The 18,503-nt window shown below is 40.6% G+C and overlaps 1 protein-coding gene across 11 annotated transcripts in view; it reads right to left on the bottom strand.

Annotated features, from left to right (window-relative positions):
* The window catches only part of KLHDC1 (kelch domain containing 1), a 52,110-nt gene extending 33,970 nt beyond the window's left edge, over positions 1 to 18,140 (bottom strand). For 7 of the 11 annotated variants that reach the window (XR_013521167.1, XM_035260436.3, XM_078334848.1 and 4 more), the window contains exons 1-5: positions 17,970 to 18,140; positions 5,075 to 5,145; positions 4,491 to 4,608; positions 3,946 to 4,064; positions 716 to 794 (exon numbers count right to left, since the gene is read on the bottom strand). Coding sequence is in view for 10 of the 11 variants with exons in the window: in XM_035260436.3 (XP_035116327.1) it covers positions 716 to 794; positions 3,946 to 4,064; positions 4,491 to 4,608; positions 5,075 to 5,145; positions 17,970 to 18,065 (483 nt within the window). In the remaining variant the exon portion in view is untranslated. Of the gene's footprint in view, positions 1 to 715; positions 795 to 3,945; positions 4,065 to 4,490; positions 4,609 to 5,074; positions 5,146 to 17,597; positions 17,863 to 17,969 lie in introns of those variants that run through there. The other 4 variants (XM_035260439.3, XM_078334846.1, XM_035260440.2 and 1 more) reach the window with 3 other exon arrangements.
* Between the last annotated feature and the right edge of the window lie 363 nt (positions 18,141 to 18,503).

Below are 18,503 nucleotides of genomic sequence, written 5' to 3'. Positions count from 1 at the left end.
AAACCACATAGAAACATGGGGAATTTTTAAAAATACCCATATACAAAGCAATATACATAAAATGTGTGGGTGTGTGTATATATATATATATATATATATACACACACACATATATATTTATACATACATATTTATTTATTTATATTAATAATGTAGAATATATGCTAGTAGAAGGTAAAGCTAGTAAGGCTGCATGTTGGTGGTAGGATTGATGGTTTTTTAAATTATCTGTTTAAAAATTTTATTTTTGTAATTCATAGCTTTAATTAATAATGATTTATTGTCTAATCAGTAAGAATAAGTAGAACAATTAATATCACTACCAACTCATTCACTCTTATCTAGAGGCCAGTCTGACTTATAAATAATTCTAGTGGACACATCTAAAAAGAGGTGCATGTCAACAATACCTATTGTGGTTAAATACAAACAGAATTTTTCCAAGTTCCACTAAAGCCTCTACTTGTCTAACAGAAGCAGGTATGGGTGATTAATAAGAACTCACTCTGTCAATAGCCATGAAGGTTAGTATCACTAGATGAGATACCTTTTGCCAAATGAATCTGAATGTTAAAGAGAGAAAACACATTTTTTTCATTGTGTCAATTATGACAAATAGGTAGCTCCAAAAGTGAGAAAGACTAGGCTCATTATTTCTAAGATGTTAAGGCTATATTGAACTGGAGGAAAATGTAAACAGTGATTACTCTCTTACCCAAGATGCATCATGAACATCAAAACAGTCTTGGAGTTCACTGTGTCTCCTACACCCATAACCACCAAAATATATTAGTCTGAAAAACAAATACAAAAGGACACACTTGAGAAATTGTTTCCAGTTTGTTCGCAGAAAACTGAAAAAGATCCTCTCACCTTAACAACCCAAACACAAAATCACAGTTTAAAAAGAACAGAGAACAGAGGGAACAAAGAGACCTAAATAAACCAATTCCAGAAAGTGATGAGCTCTCAATGGGACAGAAGAGACCCATAGCTGCTTTTATTCCTGGTATAACATCAGGAGGAAGAATCCAGCACATACAGGGTTTGTAAGAAGAAACTACTCAAATTTTTAACAGCTACATATATATTGGCATGGCAAATTAGATTAAAAAAATTTTTTTTGAGACAGGTTTGCCTCTGTCACTTAGACTGGATGCAGTGGCATGAACATGATCTCAACTCACTGCAATCTCCGCCTTCACAGCTGAAAATCTCTAGAAAATCTCAGTGCTCAAATATAGGGCCCTCATAAAGGAAAGTACTGTCCCAAAACATTTGAAGCCAGTGGTAAAACTCCATCAAACTAAAACTACAGCAAGGCCCAAACACAAATCACCAACAGATTAGATGGACTCAACTCTTACTTTAGCAACTTGAAAAGAAGAAAGGGCATGTCCCTTTCTGAAGATAAATATAATTTATTCCAATCTTTACTGTTCTTTCAGATCAAAGATCTTGCATATAATAAAAAAAAGTATAGGGAGGCTGAGGCAGGCAGATTGCTTGAGGCTAAGAGTTTGATATCAGCCAGGGCAACATAAGAAGACGGACGGACGGACGGACGGACGGACGGACTGATGGAAGGAAGGAAGGAAGGAAGGAAGGAAGGAAGGAAGGAAGGAAGGAAGGAAGGAAGGAAGGAAGGAAGGGAGGAAGGAAGAGGGGGAGGGGGAGGGGGGAGGCAGGGAGAGAGGTACATACCTGTAGTCTTAGCTACTCAGGTGGCTGAGGTGGAAAGATTGCTTGAACTCAGAGTTCAAGGTTGCACTGAGTTACAATCATACCACTGTACTCCAGCCTGAGCCTGAGTGAGAACTTGTCTCAAAAAATAAAAATTACAAAATACACAAAAAGGCACAAAAAAATGGCCAATGATCATGAGAGAAAAGACTCAGTATAAACAGACTCAGAGGTAGTCTAGATACTGAAATTATCAGAAAGGGCCTTTAAAAAAGCTCTTTTTTTTTTTTTTTGAGATGGAGGCTTGCTCTGTCACCCAAGCTGGAGTGCAGTGGTGTGATCTCGGCTCACTGCAACCTCTGCCTCCTGGGTTCAAGCAATTCTCCTCCCTCAGCCTCCTGAAGAGCTGGGATTAACAAGTGTCTGCCACCAAGCCCAGCTAATTTTTGTATTTTTAATAGAGATGGGGTTTCACCTTCCTGGCCAGGCTGATTCTCAAACTCCTGACCTCGTGATCTACCTGCCTTGGCCTCCCAAAGTACTGGGATTAGAGGCAGGAGCCACTGTGCCTGGCACAAAAAAAAGGCTCTGATGAGGATACTAGTAGTGGAAAAATGTGGACAAAAAGCAGGAATAAATGAATAATTTCAGCAAAGACATAGAACCATAAAATAGAACTAAATGGAAATGCTAAAAATCAAAAATAAGGTGTCAGAACTAGAAAATTCAATAAATAGATTGAACAGCAAACTTTTTAAAACAATTTCCTTCCTGGAACTTGATAATTAACAGCAAACTTGACACAGCAATGGAAAAGATCAGCAAACTTGAAGACAAGTCAATACATCAATAAAAAATATCCAAATTAAAACACAAAAGGAAAGAATGGGAAGAAAAGAAACAGGTAGCCAAAGCTTTGTGGAACAATATCAAAATGGTCTAACATGCATGTAATGGGAGACCCAGAAGGGTAGACAAAGAAATATGGAGAAAAAATATTTGATAATTTAATTACTAAGAAACTGATGGACAATGTCAACCTACAAACCCAAGAAGCTAAGCATACTCCAAGTAAGATAAATACAAAGAAAGGAACTACATCAAGGCATATTCAATCAAATTATTAAAGGGCAAAAATATAAAACAGGTAAAGAAAAAAAAAGACATATACAGAGAAAGAAAACACAAATGAGAGTAAATTTGTCACAAAAAATATGGTAGCCAGGCTGGGGAGAGTAAGTCAACTATGCAATGCCAGCAGTGCGGAAGGCTGAGGCAGGAGAACTGCTTGAACCCCAGAGTTTCAGGTCAGCCTGGGCAACATAGTAAGATCCTCATCTCTACAAAAAATTACAAAAAGGTCAGGCATGGTGGCTCATGCCTGTAATCCCAGCACTTTGGGAAGCCGAGGCAGGTGGATCACCTGAGGTAGGGAGTTCGAGACCAGCCTGACCAACATGGCAGAGCCCCATCTCTACTAAAAATATACAAATTAGCCAGGCATGGTGACAGGCACTTGTAATCTCAGCTACTTGGGAGGCTGAGTCAGGAAAATTACTTTAACCCAGGAAGCGGAGGTTGCACTGAGCCAAGATGGTGCCATTGCACTCCAGCCTGAGTGACAGAGCGAGATTCCATCTTTAAAAAAAAAGGAAAAAGAATAAAAGGGGAAAAAAACTCATTTCAGAAATAAAGACAATGTTACAAAGAGCAAAGAGAGACAGTTATCACAGAAAATACAGTAAAGGACATAATGAATAAAAATATGAAAAACCACAAAAAGTAGTTAAAAAGATTTAACAAGAAATGATAAACAGGGAGATGAAAGCTAAAATATTCATAATTGAAATTTCCCTTCTTCCCAAAAATGGAACGGAAGGATTAGAAATGTGGTTCACAAAAACTAGCATTGAAGGAATGAGAGGGAGAGAGGGATGAAGAGGTTACCATCTAGTTTTATTGATGCTCAGAAAATAGGGAAATGATAAATACTGTTCAGAGAAAAAGAAAAAGAAATACATGAAAGTATAAATATAAGCACTGGGTTTAATCAAGGCCCTACCCAGTGCAATACGGCAGCAAAAAGTTTAAAGATTAGAAAGGAAGAAATAAAATGGGCATTATCCACAGATATACTGATCATTTAGAAAATCAACTGCTATCTTGAAAAAAACTCATACCTTTAAGTTTTCTGTATTTTAGCCAAAAGCTATTATCTTTGCTTAGGTAGACATAATGCATTAAGTGCAACTGCTGCATTACCTGTCTTTATATACCCAGCAGGAAAGCTTATCACGTGGTGTAGGTGGTTGTCCTTCAAAGCTGGTGATTTTTTGCCAAATGTAGGTTCCATCTCTTGTTCGTAAATTAACAAAATAAAGCTTTAAAACATGAGAACGCTATTAGTAGACAGGGCATTTAAAAATTAAATCTGTACCAGAGGAAATGTGATCCAAGATTACTTTTTTCTTTTTAATAGGTAAGCTTGTTACTTATTAAAAATTAAAAATTGTAGAATAAAAATGAGACTGTTTTAGGAATAAAAATGATATATAAAATATATTGAAATGAGTTTTTCCCATCCTGCTCTTGTCCTATGAATATCAATTAAATATGCAGTTAATTCTGAAGCAAAAAGACAGAAGAGAAGAGCAGGACTGCTGCATTTTCAATCTAGCTTTAAAACCTTTAATTACAAGTTTAAGGTTTTCTATGTAACTTCTTTTTAAAATATTTGTAACTTGTGAAAAGAAATGATACATTAAATATTACATTTTGCTGCACTCTTGAATTAAAGAAATTATTACTCGATTGCTGTATCCTTTGTCATCATATCCTCCAAAAATGTACAGCTTTCCATTAATGCAAGCACCACAGCTTCCTGACATGGAGGCTGGGAGTTCTCCTTCCATGAGGTGCATTCTCCTGCAGCAAAAATAACATGGAATCTCATAACTTTCCAGAAAGGCAAATTAAAATTCTCTTTAAACTCCATGAGTACTTTTGTCAGTGAAAACTGTCACTGTCAATTACAATTACAATGTAATGGTGGCCAATAATATAAAAACTCTAAGAAGATCCAGGGTAAAAACTTTTCAACCTGCTAGGAAAACAAAATCACAAAAATTTCACGTCACTAGAACTGGGAATTTGCAGAATAAAACAAAATCTTCAGAGACAGCACTGGTCTTGAGAGAAAAGACAAAAAGTGGAGTGGGAAAGACAATAGGGGAATGAACGAGCCAGAGAATAAAAGCATTGAAAGAAAAGAAAAGGGAGACTTCAAAAATGCTGCAGTATGTTGGAAGTATGGTCTCAAATTCCTTATAGTCTACAGAAACATTTAGAACAGATACTAAGACCAGACAGTCTGCAATTTAAAATTACTTACCACAACCCACTATCAATATCATAGGTCCAAATTTCATCATTAGGCAAATATACTTCATTGTCTTCAATAGACTAAAAATACAGAATACATAAAATTATGTTTTTTTTGTTTTTTTGTGTGTGTTATAAAATTATGTTTATCAATTACATAGTAAACAGTTACACAGCTTCTCAAGATAAGAAAAATAGTTATTAAAATACTGTAAAACACAAAAGGCTCAAAGATTATTTTAATATAAAATAGAATATATCAAAAGAAAATGAAAGAAAGATTTTCTAAGAGAAAGTGGGAAAACAATAAATGATCAAAATAAAACCTAGCAAGTATATGAATCTCAAGAAAATACTTTTGTCAATTAAACCTTTAAAAGGGGCTTTATGTAAGAGAAAATATCAAAACAGTAAGATTTAGAGCAGAATATTAAAGACTATAAAGCCAGGAATAAAAGAATCATCCAAAAAAGGGTAATACATTTTGAGTGACAGGAAGTACTGATGGAAGAATTTTTTCCAATATATAATTAAATACCTTATTAAGATATCTCAGATACTTTAATTCACTCAACATATTTTTGGAGTGCCTACTATATGCAAAGCATAATGTTAGGTGTTCATTAAATCTAGAATATAATGATCGTAATATATTTAACTAGTCAAAATGATAACTCTGAACTTGAATAATCTCTAAAGAAGCTGATCACAAATAGAATAACACATTCTGACATTCATGATGAAAAGAGAAATAAGACTTTTATTTTGATCTTAAAAAACTTAGGGGTAAAACAAATCTTTACACAAATCTGTGACATTTCTCAGAATCTACATAATAATTCAAAAACACTGGCTAGGCACCGTAGCTCAGCCCTGTAATCCCAGCACTTTGGGAGGCTGAGGCAGGTGGATCACCTGAGGTTAAGAGTTTGAGATTAACATGGTAAAACTCCACCTCTACTATAAATACAGAAAAACTAGCCAAGCATGGTGGTACACGCCTATAAGCCCAGCTACTTGGAAGGCTGAGGCAGAAGAATCGCTTGAACCAGGGAGGCAGAGGTTGCAGTGACCTGAGATTGTGCCACGGCACTCCAGCCTGGGCAAAAGAGCAAGAATTCATCTTAAAAAAAAAACTAGAGTTTTGGCCTGGCGAAGTGACTCATGCTTGTAATCCCAGTACTTTGGGAAGCTGAGGAGGGCAGATCACGAGGTCAGGAGTTCAAGACCAGTCTGGCCAACATAGTGAAAGCTCGTCTCTACTAAAAATATAAAAATTAGCCAGGCATGGTGGAGGGTGCCTGTAGTCCCAGCTACTCAGCAGGCTGAGGCAGGAGGATCACTTGAACCCAAGAGGCAGAGGTTGCGGTGAGCCGAGATTGTACCCCTGCACTCCAGCCTAGGTGACAGAGTGAGACTCTGTCTCAGAAAAAAAAAGTGCTAGAGTTTTAAAATAGCACTTTAAGAATTTCTAAAACTGGTGGGGCATGTTGGCTCACACCTGTAATCCCAGCACTTTAGGAGGCTGAGGTGGGTGAATCACAAGGTCAGGAGTTCAAGACCAGCCTAACCAAAGTGGTGAAACCCCATCCCTACTAAAAATACAAAAACTAGCTGGGCATTGGTAGTATGTGCCTGTAACTACAGCTGCTTGGGAGGCTGAAGTAGGAGAACTGCTTGAACCTGGGAGGCAGAGGTTGCAGTGAGCCAAGATCATGCTACTGCACTTTAGCCTGGCAACAGAGCGAGACTCTATCTCAAAAAAAAAAAATTGTAAAACTATGTAATAAGTAAGTTATTAACATACTAAGTAGATTTAGCTGTTTCTCATTGTATGTTATTTAAATTTAAAAATAGGCTGGGTGTAGTGGCTCATTCCTGTAATCCCAGAACTTTGGGAGGCCGAGGTAGGAGGATCTCTTGAATCCAGGAGTTCAAGATCAGCCTGGGCAACATAGCCAGGCCCTATCTCTACAAAAACAACCCCAAAAACTTAGCTAGGCCTGATGAGGGCTGAGGTGGGAGGATCACTTGAGCTCAGGAGTTTGAGGCTGCAGTGAGCTATGATAGTACCACTGCACTCCAGCCTGGGCGACAGAGCCAGACCCTGTTTCTAAAAAAAAAAAAATAGTATCTTGTATCTTGATCATGTCTTTATCTGTCTCTCTCTCAAGTAAAAACAGAAAACCATTGCATTAATTCCAAAGAAATTAAACTTACACTATGTCTAAGTCTTTTCAACAGAAGGTGCTGGGAAAACTGGATATTCAAATGCAAAAGAATGAAACTAGGATCCTATCTTTCACCATATACAAAAATCAAATAAAAATGGATTAAAGACTTAAATCTAAGGCTTCAAACTATGAAACTACTACAAGAAAATATTGGGGAAACTCTCCAGGACATTGGTCTGGGCAAAAATTTGTTGAATACCCCATAGGCACAGGCCATCAAAGCAAAAACAGATCAGTGGAATCATATCAAGTTTAAATGCTTCTGCACAGTGAAGGGAACAGTCAACAAAATGAAGTGACAACACACAGAATGGGAAAAAAATGTGCAAACTACCCATCTGACAAGGGATTAATAACTAGAATATACAAGGAGCTCGAACGACTCTACAGGAAAAAAATCTAACAATCTGATTTAAAAATGGGCAAAATCTCCCAAAATTGGATGTCAAGTGGATAAAAAAAAGAAAAGAAAAAAATGGGCAAAAGACTTGTATACATATTTCTCAAAAGAAGACATATGAATGGCTCATAAAAAGATGCCCAAATCATGGATCATCAAATAAATCAAAACTACAATGAGGTATCATCTCACTTCAGTTAAAATAGCTTTTTTTTTTTTTTTGAGATGGAGTCTCGCTCTGACACCAGGCTGGAGTACACTGGTGCAATCTCAGCAACCTCCACCTCCTGGTTCAAGTGATTCTTCCACCTCAGCCTCCCAAATAGCTGGGACTACAAGTGTGTACCACCATGCCCAGCTAATTTTTTAATTTTTTAGTAGAGATGAGGTTTCACCATGATGGTCAGGATGGTCTTGATCTCTTGACCTCGTGATCCGCCTGCCTTGGCCTTCCAGCACCTGTGAAGTGCTGGGATTACAGGCGTGAGCCACTGCGCCTGGCCTAAAACGGCTTTTATCCAAAAGAAAGGCAGGAACAAATGCTGTTAAGGACGTGAAGAAAAGGGAACTCTCATATACTTTGGTGGTGGGCATGTAAATTAGTACAACTACTATGGAGAACAGTTTGAAGGTTCCCTAAAAAACTAACAATAGAGCTACCATATGATCCAGCACACCCACTGCTACGTATATATTCAAAAGAAAGTAAATCCGTGTATCACAGAGATGTCTGCACTCTCATGTTTGCGGCAGCACTGTTCACAATACCCAAAATGTGGAAGCAACTTGTGTCCATCAGCACATGAATGGATAAAGAAAATGTGGTACTCATACACGATGGAGTACTATTCAGCCATAAAAAAGAATGAGATCCTGTTGTTTGCAATAACATGGATGGAATTGGAGGTCATTAGCTAAGTGAAATAAGCCAGACACAGAAAGTCAAACATCACATGTTCTTACGTATTTGTGAGATCTAAAAATCAAAACAGTTGCCCTTGGCCGGGCGCAGTGGCTTGTGCCTATAATCCCAGCACTTTGGGAGGCTGAGGAGGGCATATCACGAGGCCAGGAGTTTGAGACCAGTGTGGCCAACATAGTGAAACCCCACCTCTACTAAAAACACAAAAAAATTAGCCAGTGTGGTGGTGTGTGCCTGTAATCCCAGCTACTCGGGAGGCTAAGGCAAGAGAATCGTGTGAACCTGGGAGGTAGAGGTTGCAGTGAGCCAAAATCATGCCATTGCACTCCAGCCCAGGTGACAGTGTGAGAGTCTGTCTCAAAAACAAAAAAACAACTGCTCTCATGGAGGTAAGAGAGCAGAAGGATGGTTACCAGAGGCTCGGAAGGGTAGTGGGAGGGTAGAAGTGGATGGATAGGGATGGCTAATGGGCAACAAAAAATAGAAAGAATAAGACCTAGTATTTGATAGTACAACAGGGTGACTATAGTCAATAATAACTGTACATTGCAAAAATAACTAAAAGAGTATAATTGGATTGTCTATAAATATATCCCCTCCTGAATAAATACTTGAGGGGATGTCCCATTTTATATGATGTGTCTATTATGCATTGCATACCTGTAATCAAAATATCTCATGCATCCCATAAATATATATACCTATTACCCACAAAAATTAAAATATAATTTTTTTTCAAACAATGAAAAACATAAACTTATACTCATGTCTAACTGAGGAATCTATATTGAATGGCTAAGTAAACAATAATTATAAGAAGGAGAGTTACTTTATGAGTCTAAGGTTTAATGGCCTTAGGTTGCAGTAGCCTCATGTGTACTCCTTTTTTTTTTTGAGACAGAGTCTCACTCTGTCACCAGGTTGGAGTGCAGTGGCGCAATCTTAGCTCGCTGTAACCTCCACCTCCTGGGTGCAAGCAATTCTCCTGCCTCAGCCTCCTGAGTAGCTGGGACTACAGGTGTGTGCCACCATGCCAAGCTAATTTTTGTATTTTTAGTAGAGACGGGGTTTCACCATGTTGGCCAGGATGGTCTCGATCTCTTGACCTTGTGATCCACCCGCCCTGGCCTCCCAAAGTGCTAGGATTACAGGCATGAGCCACCGTGTCCGGCCCTGTATACTCCTTTACAAAAGAAATATCATGAAAATGAATTGTCATTATTCTGTTTAAATCCCATCAACGGCTCCCTACTGCTTTTAGCATAGTCTAAAATGTTTATAATTGTATACTATACGGTACCGCTATCCCTCAAAACTTCAGGCCAGGCACGGTGGCTCATGCCTCTAATCCCAGCACTTTGGGAGGCCAAGGAAGGCGGATTACAACATCAAGAGTTTGAGACTATCCTGGCCAACATGGTGAAACCCCATCTCTACTAAAAAATCAAAACTAAATCAAAAAAATTAGCTGGGTGTGCTGGCGTGTGCCTGTAGGCCCAGCTAGTCGGGAGGCTGAGGCAGGAGAATTGCTTGAACCCAGGACGCGGAGACTGCAGTGAGCCGAGATTGCACCACTGCACTCCAGCCTGGTGCCTAGCAACAAAGCAAGACTGTCTCAAAAAAAAAAAAAACTTCAAGTTGCCTTTCACACACAGTACTCTTCCAGTACTTACACATCTCCTAGTTCCTTGCTACAATAGGACTATTCATCTATTCTCTTTTCTCCCCTTGTAGTGCTCCTTCAGATTCTGCCTAACTCCTCCTTTGGGAATCAGCTTAAATGTACTTCTCTAACCTATTCTCCAAGAATAGTTCCCCTATTAAAGGCTCTCGGCTGGGCGTGGTGGCTGACGCCTGTAATCCCAGCACTTTGGAAGGCCAAGGCAGGTGGATCACGAGGTCAGGAGTTCGAGACCAGCATGGCCAATATGGTGAAACACCGTCTCTACCAAAAATATAAAACTTAGCCAAGCATGGTGGTGCATGCCTGTAATCCCAGCTACTTGGAAGACAGAAGCAGGAGAATTGCTTGAACCAGGGAGGCAGAGGTTGCAGTGAGCCAAGACAGCACCACTCCACTCCAGCCTGGGTGACAGAACGAGTCCCTATCTCAAAAAAATAAAACAATAAAAAAATTTCTAAAAGGCTTTCATAGTCCTATACTTTCCCTTGAATTTCTTTGTATCACACACACCCTCACCACTACCAATACTGTTAAACTGTAAGCTTCATGAGTACAGGGATCATGTCTATCCTGTTATGCTCCCAGAGCCGACTACAGTGCCTCACCCATAAAAGACAAATGAAATATTGATTGAGTGAATGGGCAAGTGAATAACACCTGTTAAACTGACTGTACACTCACTTCAACCTGATATTTTTTTTAAGTCAGTTTTGGCCAGATGCGGTGGCTCACGCTTGTAATTCCAGCACTCTGGGAGGCTAAGGCAGGTGGATCACTTGAGGTCAGGAGTTGGAGACCAATCTGACCAACATGGTGAAATCCCATCTTTACTAAAAATAGAAAATTAGCTATGTCTGGTGGTGGCACGTGCCTGTAATCCCACCTACACAAGAGGCTAAGGAAAGAAAATCGCCTGAACCTGGGTGGCGGAGGGGTCGTGGTGAGCTGAGATCGTGCCATTGAGCCTGGGCAAAAAGCGCGAAACTCCATCTCAAAAAAAAAAAAGTTTCACAAATGTCTCAACACAAATAAAGCACAGAACTGCAAAGTTTGGACCTAGTTCCTTTTCACTTTCTCAGAGACTTCCCTCCTACATTATCCTTTCTTGTCTACAAGTTTTCCTTCTCTACTGGATGATTCCTATCAATATACTAACATGCCTCATCTCATCTTTCAAAAAAAATTATCCCTTGACCCTTCTCTTACTATTTCTAGGAAAGGTTAGAATATGTTCGACAAGACCTGGCATGTTGTCTCATGCCCATAATCCCAGCACTCTGGGAGGCAGAGATAGGCAGACCACCTGAGGTCAGGTGGATTCAATACCAGCCTGGGCAACACGGTGAAACTCCAGTCTCCACTAAAAATACAAAAAATCAGCTGAGTGTGGTAGAGGGCGCCTGTAATCCCAGCTACTCAGGAGGCTGAAGCAGGAGAAATGCTTGACTCTGGGATGCAGAGGTTACAGTGAGCTCAGATCACACCACTGCACTGCAGCCTGGGCAACAAAGCAAGATTCTGTCTCAAAAACAAACAAACAAACAGAAAGAAATAAAAAGACAAGCTATAAATTGAAGATATATTTAACTCACACAATTATATATTTTAAAACTTGTATAAATTAACAAAAAAAAAAAATCAAAAAACAAAAACAGATACCCAATAGAAAAATGAAAAGACATGAGCTAGCATTTTTACAGAAGAAAAAACACAAATAGTCCATAAAGTTACAAAAAAGACACTCAATTTTATCAGTAAACAAGGGAAATAAAAAGAAAAACCACAATGAACTATCATGTCATACTCACTGGAATGGCCAAAAAGTAAGGCCAGATGGTACCATATGTGTTGTCAAGGATATGCAGCAAGGAAACGGCTGGTGGAAGTGTAAACTGATACAAATATTTTGGTAACGGTCTGATATTTCCAAGTAATTTTGAAGATGTGCATATTAAATGACCCAACATTTCATTCCTTGGTAGATACTCTAGGGAATGTACATACGCATCTGAATATACAACGGGAAAAATGTTATAAGAATGCTTGTAATAGGCCGGGTACGGTGGCTCGTGCCTGTAATCCCAGTACTTTGGGAGACTGAGGTGGGCAGATCACCTGAGGTCGGGAGTTCCAGACCAGCCTGATAAACATGGAGAAACTCCGCCTTTACTAAAAGTACAAAAATTAGCTGGGCATCGTGGGATGCGCCTGTAGTCCCAGCCACTCGAAGCAGAGGCTGCAGTGAGCCAAGACCATGCCACTGCACTACAGTCTGGGCAACAGAGCGAGGCTCCGTCTCAAAAAAAAAAAAAAAAAAACAGAAAAGAAAAGAAATTTACAATAATGGTAACCTGTGGGAATGCGGGTGGTGGGAGCAAGGCAATCAATTCAAGATAAACAGTAAGTTTCTAAGGTATTGTTTATTTCTTGATCTGGAAAGTAAACAGATGTTTACATTTAAATAATACTTTATACATTCTTTTGTATATATATTTCAAATTCAAATATTAAGTAAATAAAATTTTAAGAAATGAATATTAAGTAGCTCACAGAATCATCAGGGAGGCTGAAGAACCAGCCTTTGATTTATGTAAGAAAGATTCAAATCTGAAACCATGCCAAGAGAACAGGTCTGTGATCACTGGCAAACACCACACTACTGACTTTTATGCAAAGGACCTTGATATTCCTAAACTATATTGCAGGCTAAGAATCTTCTACAGGTCCTGTTGTTTTTATATCTTTATTTTCATGTCCAAATCTAGCACAGATTCATCTAACTAATGGAGTCCTAGCTACTTGCCCACAACCTAGCTGCAAGTGAGGCAGGAAAAGTTAGTACCTGACTTTCAAGTCTTTTTATTGGGTACCTACTATGAGCTATAACCAATTCTAGACATTTAGGGTAAAGTAAAGAACAGTTATATATCTTAAATTTTATGACGATAAGTAGGAGACAACTAGAATAAATACCTTGACAATGTTCACTCATTTGGGGAATACCACAAATAGAGAAAGAAGGTTTATATTCTGGTCATTTCAAAAGAATGATGGCCTGACACAGTGTCTCACGCCGGTAATCCCAGCATTTTGGGAGGCCGAGGTGGGTGGATCACAAGGTCAAGAGATCAAGATCATCCTGGCCAACATGGTGAAACCCCACCTCTACTAAACTACAAAAATCAGCTGGGCATGGTGGCACGTGCCTGTAGTTCCAGCTACTAAGGAAGCTGAGGCAGGAGAATTGCTTTAACCCGGGAGGCAGAGGTTGAAATGAGCCGAGATCACACCACTGCACTCTAGCCTGGCACCTAGTAACAGAGCGAGACTCTGTCTCAAAAAAAAAAAATGATAAATGCCCTCAACATGACATAGATAACCAATGTGATCACTTATGAAAATACAAAGTGGAACTATTAGGTTAAAGAGAAAACATGTCTTACACTTTTGATACACATTGCTAAATTTCTCCTCAAAAAGGTTACATACACTTGTACTCCTATTACCAGTGTACTAGTAATTCATTTCTCCACACTCTTCCCCAAAATTATTTTTAATCTTTGCAAACTGGAGAAGAAAAACTTCATTGTAATTTTTACCTGGGTTTCTTTGATTTGTATGATATTTGTATTTATTTGTAAATTGTACTTATCCATTGCTCATTTTTCAGTGGGGATATTATCTTTATCTTTTATAGGACCTTTGTCTTTATTGCAGGGCTACAAATTTTTTTTTTTTTTGAGATGGAGTTTCACTCTTGTTGCCCAGGCTGGAGTGCAATGGCACGATCTCCGCTTACTGCAACCTTTGCCTCCCAGACTCAAGCAATTCTCATGCCTGAGCCTCCTGAGTAGCTGGGACTACAGGCACATGCCACCACGCCTAGCTAATTTTTGTATTTTTAGTCGAGACAGGGTTTCACCGTATTGGTCAGACTGATACACCTGACTTCAGGTGATCCGCCCGCCTCAGCCTCCCAAAGTGCTGGGATTACAGGTGAGAGCCACTGTGCCCAGCCTTGGTTACAAATATTTCCTCATTTGCCATATGCCTTCTCATTTTCTGGTGTTTAGAAATCACCAAGGCCGAGGTGGGCAGATCACGAAGTCAGGAGATTGAGACCATCCTGGCTAACACGTGAAACCTGGTCTCTACTAAAAATACAAAAAAATTAGCCGGGTGTGGTGGCGTGCACCTGTAGTCTCAGCTATTCGGGAGGCTGAGGCAGAAAAATCACTTGAACCCGGGAGGTGGAGGTTGCAGTGAGCCAAGATTGCACCACTGCACTCCAGCTTGGGTGACAGAATGAGACTCCATCTCAAAAAAAAAATTAAATAAATAAAAAAAGACAGAAAAGGTTCAGAGTAAAATGTATTAATATCAATTGTATTACAGAAATAAAACTGTCCAATTGATTAAGGCCATAAGAGGAAAACCATACTATCTGCAAACATGCCAAGACACTGAGTTCTTCCCCGCCATATCTGGAAGAGCTATTCACAACTTTTAACGTTCCTTGCAGTAGGCACCGAATTCTGTGTGAATTTCTGTAATGTGGAAAGGATACAGAACGAAGAGCAAAATAATATTCTGACACCAATCAGAATCGACCACTTTCTCGGTATTATCACTTTTACTGCTGTAAGGGGGGCTATTTTCAGATATTAATATAATGGCCCTTAGAATATGTTTGACAATAGAACAATTAGTAATTTACGCAGGTATCAGTGAGCTTTAGGATATGTTTGTCAATTTTAATATATTATTTGTGTCAATGAAGTGGAAAACAGTGACTGGAATATATAATGTGGAATCATATAATCATTATACTTAACTACCGAGTATTACACCAGATTCCAGAGCCTTTTAACTATCTTCTGCTTAGAAGAATTGGAATAAGGTAATTGTTAGAAGGATTCTACTTTTTCTCATGATATGCCATGTCTGCCTTTTTTTTCTTAAAGCCTATACTACCCATAAGGCTTCTTTTTTGCCTCCTACTCTCCTTTTCCACTTATGCCTTAAGACACTTCTTGACTGCTGATAATCCCTAGAATTTAAAAAAGTAGTAGACTCAGGATCTAAATCTGTGCTGTATTTTCCAGACTGGTTCTTACAGTACCTCTACGGACTGGATTAATAAACAATAGGAAAAGAAGTATTTCAATCCACTAACTGCCACCTGAAGAACTGTGATCTTATCAATTACACAATTTTTTTTTCACCAAATTCTTCAATATTGACAATTACACAATTTTCTTTTTTTTTTCCCCACCTGGGTGCAGTGGTGCAGGTGGGCTGAGGCCAAAAAGGGCAGCAGCCAACAATTACACAGTTTTCAAGATTAAAATGAGATGTAAAAAATTGACACATAGGCCGTGGGTGGTGGCTCACTCCTGTAATCCCAGCACTTTGGGAGGCCCAGGTGGGCAGATCACCAAAGGTTAGGATTTTGACCAGCCTGGCAGACATGTTGAAACCTTGTCTCTACTAAACATACAAAAATTAGCCAGGCGTGGTGGTGCATGCCTGTAATCCCAGCTTCTTGGGAGGCTGACACAGGAGAATGGCTTGAGCCAGAGAGACAGAGGTTGCAATGAGCCGAGATGGCACCACTCCAGCCCAGGCGATTTAGAGACTCTGTCTCAAAAAAAAAAGGCCAGGTGCGGTGGCTCATGCCAGTAATCCCACCACTTTGGGAGGCTGAGGCAGGCGGATCATGAAGTCAAGAGATAGAGACCATCCTGGCCAACATGATGAAACCTCATCTCTACTAAAAATACAAAAATTAGCTGGGCGTGGTGGTGCATGCCTGTAATTCCAGCTACTGGAGAGGGTGAGGCAGGAGAATCCCTTGAACCCAGGAGGTGGAAGTTGCAGTGAGCCAAGATTGTGCCACTGCACTCCAGCCTGGGAAACAAGCAAGACGCCGTCACAAAAAAAAAAAAAAAAAAAAAAAAAAGGCTATCAAACTGCATTGCATACTACAGAGAAATATTTCGTGAAACGAAGGCTCAATCAATGTGGGAAACTTCGTCTTATTTTAAGAAATTGCCACAGCCACTCCAACCTTCAGCAGTAACCACCCTAACCAGTCAGTAGCCATCTACATGGAGAAACATCCTCCACGAGCAAAAAGAATACAATTCACTCAAGGCTCAGATGATCCTTAGCACTTTTTAGTAATAATTTTGAAATCAGGTATGTACTTTTTCTTTTTCTTTTTTTTTTTTTTTACTCTGTTGCTCAGTCTGAAGTGCAATGGCAGGATCTCGGCTCACTGCAACCTCGGCCTTCCAGGTCCTAGCAATTCTCCTGCCTCAGCCTCCTGAGTAGCTGGAATTACTCATGCCCGGCTAATTTTTAGTAGAGACAGGGTTTCAGTATGTTGGCCAGGCTGGTCTTGAACTCCTGACCTGAGGTAATCTACCTGCCTCAGCCTCCCAAAGTATTGGGATTACAGGTGTCAGTCACGGCACCCAGCCAGGTATGTACTTTTTACACATACTATTGCACACTTAACACACTACAGTGTAAACATGACTTTTAAAATACACTGAGGTACCAAAATATTCGTATGACCTCACTTTATTGCAATGGTCTAGAACAGAACCCAGAACCCGCAATACCTTCAAGGTATGTCTGTATATTGGTCTTTTCAGTGTGATGCAACCACATCACAGGTCTGTCACATAATGGTAGGAAGACAGATGTAGGTTCTACTATCAGAAATTCCAGATGGCTTAAAAAAAAAAAAAAAAAATCCGAGGCCGGGCATGATGGCTCACGCCTGTAATCCCAGCACTTTGGGAGACCAAGGCGGGTGGATCACGAGGTCAAGAGATCGAGACCATCATGGTCAATACGGTGAAACCCCATCTCTACTAAAAATACAAAAAATTAGCTGGGCAAGGTGGCACGTGCTTGTAATCCCTGCTACTCAGAAGGCTGAGGCAGGAGAATTGCCTGAACCCAGGAGGCGGAGGTTGCGGTGAGCCGAGATCGCGCCATTGCACTCCAGCCTGGGTAACAAGAGCGAAACTACGTCTCAAAAAAAAAATCCTGTGATTTGGAAACACAATATACACACGTTCAAATCTCCATTGTAATAAGAATTTTAAAGCATAATATTCCTTAGCATATTATTGCTAATATGGGTCTAAGACTAGAAAAAAATTCATAACTAGTCATTAGTTTTTTTAAAAGCCATTAAAATAGCTTAGAAATATTTACATGCTTCAGTGATTTCGGTATTTTATTTCGAATCGCGCCGTGGGAATAAGAAATATATACCAAATGATACGGCACGGCGTCCTCAGGTCCTTCTAAATCTGCGTCAGGATTTAGGACGATAATTAATCGCGGTGTAACTGCCTTTGCATTGGGCAAACTGGGGGTTTACTGGACTGCTGGGGGAGGGGAGCGGAGAGTGGAAAGAAGCCCAGAGCCTGGTCTGGGGCTTTAAAAGTGGAAGCAACGGCAGGACAGCGTCAAGCCCTGACGCGGCTGTGGGGGCGGCTGCCAGCGGAAGGGTGGGGGGACTGCAGGCGCCGGACGCGCCAGGCCCGAGCCGCGGCCTCGGGAGTGGGTGTGGGCGGGCGGTGCGGCTGCTCGGGCCGAGTGGCTCCCGGCGCGCATTCTTCCCGTCCCGCCTCTTCCCCTTACCACGTAGCCCCCCCACACGTAGAGGAAGTTTCCGTCCACCACGGCGCAGTGGCCGCTGCGCTCCTCCGCCACGCAGAACAGCTGCGAATCCGCCATTCACGCCGTCGCTGGCCCGCAGCTTGCAGCGCCGCAGCTCCAGCCAGACCGGCAGCCTAGCCTCCCGTCCCGACTGCTCCACGCACAAACGGAACGCGGCGAGGGTCGAGATTGGTGGGAAGGCGGAGCCAGTGCGTCTGCGCCGTCCCGCGGCGCTTGCTCGGGAAGTCAAGCCATGGGCTGAGCGGCAGCGGAGGGAAGTTCTGGCTCCTCACAGTGGGGAACGGGCCTGTGCTTCCCACGCGCAGATTTCTTCTCCCTGTAATTGTGTTTTGTCAGAACAGCCTCATTCAGTAGTCTGTAGTCAGATCCTTGATTCTCTCAAAATGTCTTTTCTACAGTTGGGCTGTCCAGCATTGTTATTTGGGTTTTTTTTTTTGAGACGGAGTTTCGCTCTTGCTACCCAGGCTGGAGTGCAATGGTGCGATCTCCGCTCAC

Source organism: Callithrix jacchus, chromosome 8, assembly GCF_049354715.1.
Source record: "Callithrix jacchus isolate 240 chromosome 8, calJac240_pri, whole genome shotgun sequence".
Classification (NCBI taxonomy): domain Eukaryota; kingdom Metazoa; phylum Chordata; class Mammalia; order Primates; family Cebidae; genus Callithrix; species Callithrix jacchus.
Note: the sequence above shows the minus strand (reverse complement) of the source record. Positions and strands in the feature narration are given on the sequence as shown.